The sequence below is a fragment of the Chrysochloris asiatica genome, unplaced genomic scaffold (genome assembly GCF_000296735.1).
Source record: "Chrysochloris asiatica unplaced genomic scaffold, ChrAsi1.0 scaffold00624, whole genome shotgun sequence".
NCBI lineage: Eukaryota > Metazoa > Chordata > Mammalia > Afrosoricida > Chrysochloridae > Chrysochloris > Chrysochloris asiatica.
In genome coordinates, this window is record NW_006409142.1 from 89,479 (window position 1) to 97,463 (window position 7,985).

The 7,985-nt window shown below is 41.8% G+C and overlaps 2 protein-coding genes across 2 annotated transcripts in view; both read right to left on the reverse strand.

Moving 5' to 3' along the window:
* LOC102830346 (NUT family member 1-like) overlaps positions 1-3,934 on the reverse strand; it is a gene marked incomplete at its 3' end in the record, with an annotated part of 80,984 nt that extends 77,050 nt beyond the window's left edge. Inside the window, exon 1 of the mRNA XM_006877825.1 lies at positions 3,729-3,934. Within this exon, the coding sequence (XP_006877887.1) occupies positions 3,729-3,934 (206 nt within the window). The remainder of the gene's footprint in view (positions 1-3,728) is intronic.
* Positions 3,935-4,213: 279 nt separating this feature from the next.
* The window catches only part of LOC102830715 (NUT family member 2G-like), a 57,119-nt gene continuing 53,347 nt past the window's right edge, over positions 4,214-7,985 (reverse strand). Inside the window, exons 8-9 of the mRNA XM_006877826.1 lie at positions 4,653-4,769; positions 4,214-4,288 (exon numbers count right to left, since the gene is read on the reverse strand). Coding sequence (XP_006877888.1) covers positions 4,214-4,288; positions 4,653-4,769 — 192 coding nt within the window. The remainder of the gene's footprint in view (positions 4,289-4,652; positions 4,770-7,985) is intronic.

The following is a 7,985-nucleotide window of genomic DNA, read 5'->3' on the forward strand; positions in this document are numbered from 1 at the left end:
GAGTCAGTACCGACTCATAGCAACCCTGTGCACAATAGAATGAAACACTGCCCAGTCCTGAGCCAACCTCACAATTGTATGCTGTTGTTGTCAGCAACTCAATGAAAACTAGTTTGATTTTCATTTTGGAAGCATATTGAGTTTTTCTTACTGATTCAATGAACTTTGAATGAATTATCATCAATGTGTACAATGGGAATGATACCTGACTAACGAGATAGTCTTGGCATTGAAATATATCTGTAACAACTCTGAACAAAGTCTCATATGAAAAATATTCAACAAATGATAGCAGATACAAGCAGTACTTTTGTTTTATACTAATATCCTAGTCAAAGTGAAGACCAGGACAGTCTTTGTGCCTTATGTAAAGCACAGTTCAGGGCCATCCTCACAATAGTCATTACATGTGAGCCCCTTGTTGAGGCCCTATTTTGGGAAAGTATATTTCATATACTATATGACCCTTGTATAAGAGTTATCCAAATGAAATGTGATCATATTCATTTTACTGATTAGAAAGCTCAGGCTCAGACACTATAGGTCACATGGTTAGCAAGTAACAGACCTGAAATCAAAACTCTGCCCTGGCTGGCTTTAAACATCTTAAATTTGATCTTTCTTCCGCAAAGCACAGTTTTCAATGTACCTTGTGTGATGTGTGGAAGGGAAGGTATTCTGCTAGTGAAGGAGTTTTAAAATGTGAATAGGAATTCTGGGAAAACTGGCATAAGGCCACACTAATCACAGACAAGGAAGTAAACCTGTCCTTCACCTGTCATCAATAGACCTTCCCTGTCTCTTGCCAACAGTTTGTGTTGGTACCATGTTTTTTGGACACTGTAAGGAGAGGTCAAAGTTGTGGATAATGGGGAACCAGCCTCCCTAGACTGCTCTACATGTTTTGGCCCTAGGGCCTCAGTACAGTTTTCTGCTATTTCTTCTGTGAGGTTTTCAACCTGAAACACTGGAGTGGTCAGAGATGGTTCTGTAAGGATATTGAACTAGGTCTGGATGACTAGTCTAGGTCAGGATGACTAGAAAGGTCAAGGAAGGCAATTAATGGAGGATCCAGGACTCTGTCATTGACTCATTACATTTTCTTTTGAACTCTTATGTGTGTACTTGGTTCAAGGAGTCCTGATGTGGCACTGTAGGATAAGCACTGGACTGCTAACTTGAAAGTCAGCAATTAAAACCCATATGCTGCTCCTTGGACACTCTATACAGGGTTGTTATGAGTGGGAAACAACTTGCTGGCACTTAATAACAACAACAGCATCAACACCAACTCCCCTAAAGACCAGGTATGCAGCTCAAGTTATGCTGAGGATGGCATCCCAAGAGGTATCTGCATAGGTTTGGCCAGGAAACTTCTGGTAGATAGCTTTCTTGAAAACACACAGGAACATGGTATAAAGTCAGAACTTAGAACTTGGGGACGAAAGCATTAGATTGATAGGGAATTTTGGTGGGTTCCAAGGATTCCCATGCTGGGAATCAGAGCTTCTGAGAGGAATGGGCTGGAGAGGTCAGGCCATGAACACCTGGATTTGAGGGGTTAAGCATAGATTGGAGGACAAGGACTTGACAATTTTGATGAAATACCACTGTTTTCTCCCCTCATTCTCAACCCTTTGTCTTTACTGTTTCCCTATCTGACTTTTACTTACCAAAGCCATTTGCAAAACTTTTTCATCCATTGCTCAGTTATGAACTTTGCAGTACCTGAAGCATCTCCCAGACACTAAAATGCCACATGAACAGGAAGACCTACTACTTTAAACATGGGATCTATGCAAGTGTCAAGCAGAAAGATGCCTGAAAGAAACCTCAGCCCTTCTCTGACCTTCTCAGACTTTCTCCATTCTTTCTATCCTGCTCACATCCAGCCCTGCACACTCTTGACATCCCATGGTCTCCTTGACATCTCATCCTATCTGTGCTTTTCCTGGGGTTTATTGTTGTATACAATAGGTTTTTCTTTTGTTTTTAAGGAACTATTTTACATGTAAGTATAAAAAGAAACCTACATTGATGAATCCATAGAATTTTAGTCATCATTTGGCGAGCAAAGGATGCTCCTTGGAAGATCACTAAGTCGCTGAGATCAGTGTCCTCCTGACCACAACAGGCAGGGTCTTCCAAATTTGATTGGACAGAAATATGGTAAAATGGTTTTCTGTCCTCCCTGTTTACTTTCATAGTTCGTATACACACTATTTAAAGGATTCAAGGCATGCAGCACACTGCATCCCATCTCTGCATATCTTGGGCTTTTGTTGTTGTTGTTTTGTGTGTTAGATTTCCTTTTGATTTAAGGAACTGTTTTACATGTAAGTATAAGACTAAATCTACATTGATTAAACTACAGAATTTCAGTCATCAGTTGGGAAGGAAAGGGAAGTATTTTATAAGATGCTCCTTGGAAGATTCTGAAGACACCTAAGAACAGTGTCCCCTTAACCACAGCAGGATGGACTTTGCAATTTGACTGGACTAGAGACTCTTTCCTGCACAGATATATGGCTAAGGGACTTCCTGTCATCACTATCTACTTTCAAATATCATAATATACTCACTACTTAAAGGACTCTTCCTGAATGTCAGCACATTCCATCTTCTTTTCTGAACAGATTTCAATTTTGTATTATTTGATAGTGCTCCTGAGAATTAAGGATGCTGTTTTCAAAAGTGAGTGCAGAGAAGATGAGAGCCATGTCTCCAAGAAGACACGTATTCATTGTTCCTAGAAAGTCAACCAGCCACACAGGAAGAGACCGGGGTGGGCTAAGGATCTCTTGAGACCTGTTGTCTTGGCTCTTTCAAGGAGACAGAAAACAAAGCACCTTTTAAAAATTGCTGTATTTGGACTCAATTATTAAAGCATTGTTAATGTCAAGAGGGCTGAAAGTGAAAAAGCAATATTCCATTAATTAATTGTTAAAAGGTACAGATAATGATAGGATACCCAGAGAAAGTCCCCAGATCAAGCCAAAACTCTTGATAAAGAGATGATGAAAGTGATCACTGGGGATTGTCAGTGACTGATGATAGACCAAAGCCTGACTGTCCCCAGGAACATTCTCAGGATGTCCTTCTAAAGCTAGATGGATAAACGAGCTCAGTCACCTACACATCTGCAGAACAAGGGGAACTTAAAGATACTTGTATCTTTTTTCTTTTAACAGCACCACAGTCCATCCAGCAGTAGAGGAGAACCAGATCAAAGAAGCAATGAGCACTTCTTAACAAAATCTATATTTAATTCCATCTTACAGAGGACTCTGGTTAGCAACTGTTCATCATTTCCATCATAGGTGTCTATCTACACCCTGACCTTTGGCCTTCCTTTCTGCCCTAATCATGTCTGCACAGCAGCCTAAAAACACCAGTGAGATAGTGGAAGAACATTACTCTAATGAGTAGGGTGAGGAACTGAAAAGACAAATGTATTGTAGTGTGCTCAACTTGAGGATCTAACATATGTAAGAGCACCATCAATACTGATTAAAATGACACTTCTTCCCTTTTCCATAAGTGGAAGGGTCACACTTTCTTCTTCTAGGCAGTGAGGTTTGGACCTCACCCACAGACAGAAGTTGTCTCCTATTGACTCCAAGGTCAGCCCGTGGGTGGGACCTCTTTTCAGCAGGGAATTGGGTTCTAATTTGAGTTGGCATCTTAGACTTGGCAACTGTATGTTGAGGTTGGCTATGACAACACACCTTAAGATATAGAGGCTGAGATTCTGACCTCCATGGTCGAGAATGCTGTATGTAGGCAGGAAGAGTACTTTGGGAAGACTCCAGGGCAGTAGACTTTGTTGAGATGCTAAGTGGAAATCAAGGCTATCAAGTTCCTCTTCTTCTTCTTCACTGGACCCTTCTCCAATCCCAAGTGTTTTAATAATAGAAGACATTTCTATGAACATTGTGGTATCTCCGGTTCATAGACTAGGGAAAGCATTACAATGACTTTGGTGAGGAGATGTTGATTGTTCAGACTGAAGTTCCTGTGTCTTCTGAATCTGTGTAAAGAGAGCATAGTCTTTTGACTTAGACAGGTTACTGGCTCCTTTTCCCTCTTTAGGTACGTAATCTACTTTCAGCTTTTTTGTGCCTGTTTCTTTGCTGATCCCTTCTTGAAGACGTCTGGTATCTCTGCTCCCTATGTCTTGACTGGCCTCAGATTCTTGACAGTTGGACTTCATTTAGAGCACATTATAACTTGGGAGTGCCTCCACATTCTCTGCCTCTCTCAACTTCAACAGTCTCTTCTCCATGAGCTGAAATGAAGGAAAATGGGCAGGTACTGGCTCTGTACAAGTTTGAGAACAGGTGACAGAGACTACGGTATTGTGGCAGGATTCAGGGAAGTCAGTCACATTTTACTGAAACAACAGTTACTGTGGTTTCAGTAACTCATACTGCAGCTCATCCTGCTCATCTTCTTGTGCTATATCACTAATCTTTGATTCCTTACCACCTTTCCTCTAAACCTCTCCTTAAACTCCTACACCTCCTCATTCTATACCTATTCCCACACCTGGAGCTCTCCTTCCCCAGAAACAGAGCCAGTCAAGGCACTGTAAATTGAGAAGAAATCATGCAGGTTTCATGTTCTGATTTTCCTTTCCTCCTCTGGTGTACCTGAGTGTGGGTGAGTCCTTCCTCTTGCTCCAGCTCCTGAATTAAGGACAAGGGATCTGCCTGTGGTTCTGGTGATAGTAACATTTCCAGGAATTGTGGGTGAATAACTGCTACCACCTGATAATGGAAAAGAGGAGGTTGTGAAAATCCTTGACAAGGAGTAACCAATGACATAGAGGATTCAGAAGTAACTTCATAATCCCACAGTTGAGTGTGCACCAGTTGTTGTATTATAAAGGAAATGTGGTGGGCAGTGGTTAAAGGACTCAGCTACTAACTAAAAAGTTGATGATTCAAACCCTCCAGCCTCTCTGTGAGAGAAAAATATGACACTCTGATATCCTAAATTTTGGAAACACTATGGAATAATTCTATAATCTGTTCTATAAAATCCATGGTAGCGTAGTATTTACGAATCTGGCTGTGAACCGCAAAGGAAGGAGTTCAAAACTGCCAGCTGTTCCGTGGGAGAAAGATGAGGCTCTCTGCTCCAGTAAAAATTTACAGCCTCAGAAACCCTGTACAGTGTTGCTATGAGTCGGAACCGAATCCATGGCACATAACAACAACAACAACAACAACAATATAGAATCTCTATGAGTCAAAATAGATTTACAGAAGTGATTTGGCTGATTTTATTAAAACACCAACACCCCAAACTACACACAAAGAGCGTACAACACACAAGTTGTTCAGAACATAAGTAATCAAACTTAATTACAAAGACCTGGGATCATACCCCAGCTGCCTAGTTCCTGTGAGTGTCAAACTTTTGAAATCTACAGACGCTTGACCTCCAGATCCAGCTCACCTTGGTTACAAAGGCTTCCTGTGTACATAGCTTGTCCATGTAGCTCAAAAGTTTTGGGTCTGAGTATATGTCATTATTTACCTGATGCTGCTCATTTTCTGCTTTCTTTCTGGTTCTCTGGTGACTGAAAAGGCAAGTCTCAGTAGACCTTCCAAGATTTCAACATACTCTCTCATGGCATCAGGAGGGATCTTCTTAGGTGCCTTGACCTCCCAAGAATACTGGTGCCTGTGTTGCTGCTTGTGTTTGGGCACCTCCCTTCTTTAGAATGAGCACTGGAGGAAGGTTGGAAAAAAGGAGGTGAATGTAGTAGCAAACTTTAGTTCTTCTCACCCAACCGCATGTTGTAAGTGTGAGTTTTTGGAGATACTGACATGGTTCTTGGTGTGCTGGCCCAGCCTGAAGCCACAAGAAATGTGAGAGGAGAAGATATAAGACACAGAAGGCCTAAAAGTATCATTCTGTAAGAAAACTTGGAGCTACTGTTTTTCCAAGAAATCCTCTCATTCGGAAGCACTTTTGAGGATGGTTAGATATTAGTTCCCAACTGTGGTAATCTATACAAGACAGTACTTATTAAAATGGACCAAATTGCTATCTAGTGTGTAATGAAGGGTAGCTGACACCACAGTCTCTTGTCAAGTTCTTCATATTGTAATAAGCATGGGTCCCTCTTAAAAGGACAGTACCAGATGTAATGGCAATGTAGTTCCCTATGCATGGCCAGTGTCTATAAACTCCTTTGACCTGTAGACCTTAGCTCCTGTTACAACTTGGTTAGCCAAACCTGTGTTCTGGCCAGCTACAGTGTCTGAAGACCTGAGAGAATGGACTTTTTTTGGAGCTGGAGGAGACAGGCATGCTGACCCATTTCTCTTCTTCAACTTCTGAATCCGCATCTCCTCGTCGAACTTAAATTCCATGAACCAAGCAAAGGTGAGGGAGGCACAGATGAGGCTGAGAAGAAGGCAACGCCAACCAAGAGTACTTACATCAGCAGCTGGTGATTGCAGAGAAGTAGGGAAAGATGGGCCTTCAATGGTCTGTCCATTTCCCTGGAATGAATTTCTCTCTCAGGGCCACAAGTAAAGCTTGTGGGGTACTTACAGCAACACTTCCTGATCCCTACACCTGCAGGGTAACTTAAGTCATAAAGGAAATGAACCTTGACTTTTTGGAAGTTTCTTTAGACAGAGCCATCGTTGTCACTTCCTTCCAATACCCTTAATACATGGTGGCATACAACACTGACACTAACTTGTTTAATTAAATCAAACTTATATTACACACAGCAGGATCCCACTGGTAAGTTCTCTACTACAAACCTATTCTTTCCTTGCCTGAAACACACAAAAGATCTAGCATCAGTGTTTTGGAAATGCAATGTAACCGACAGCAGATAAACCTGCTGGGTTTGTTAAGCACCGTAGAGTCAATTCCGACTCATAGTGACCCTGTATAAGGTTTCTGAGGAGTGTCTAGTACGTTTGAACCTCTGACCTTGCAGTTCAAATTGACCTTGCACACAGAATACCAAGTGAAGTGGGTTTAGGGGAGAGCTCCAAAACCCTGAACCACATATGTAGGAAATCTTGGACTTTTGAATCTGCCAGGCTCAGTGGCTCGTAGCTGACAACTTGGGTGAGACCACATGGCAAGACCAAGTAGGGGAGCAAGCAGACCTGCCATAGACTAATGCCTGCGGAAACCTCGGAGACAAAGATGGACAATATTATTTGTGTGCTTAGTTTGTTTGACTTAGTTCTGATTTTTTTGGTGTCTGTGGCCTCTCACTGTCTGTACACTTGCATTCTGGTGATTAGAAGGGGTGCCTGAGCAAAACAGCCACAGCCAGCCCTGAACTGTTTATTAATGGGAAAAGGCCAGAACAGGGGTGTGGAGTGGTAGAGAGTCTGAAAACAAAACAGGCCAAAATTAAATCCTGAGGTATCCTTGAAGGCAACAAGCTGAAAGAGGATATTAAAGTCATATTCATATTAGGCTACAGATTATTTTTTTTCTCTTCTCTCTCTTTTTTGTGATTATAGACTACAGTATCCAATCTTTTTTTGCTATTGTTTTTTTGCTGGTGACCATGTTGGTCACCGATAAGGGAAGAGGGGGGGAAACAGTAATGAAGTTGCGAGCAAAGCCCAACCACATAACCACATCCAATAAACCCCCTCTGAACCTGGGTGGAGACCTGAATGTCCAGCAGTACGGCAAGACCCAGGACTTCTGGGCCCAGAGACAGTGACATGGCCACAGAGGACTAGAGCAGAGAGTGAAGCATCCAGCTGATATGAAATGAGGGTCGATGCACAAGAACACCTATGCTTGCAGATACTACCCACTTGACCTGGCTTTGATAGCTAGATGATCAGAACTCAACTAGAAGAAGAAAGAAGAGGGAAGAAAAAAACAAAAGAGTAGCCCACTACAATTTGATGAACTTTACCTATATTTATGGATATAGAAGCTCAAAAAAGAAAACAAATCTTTACAGCGAGGATCACTACTGT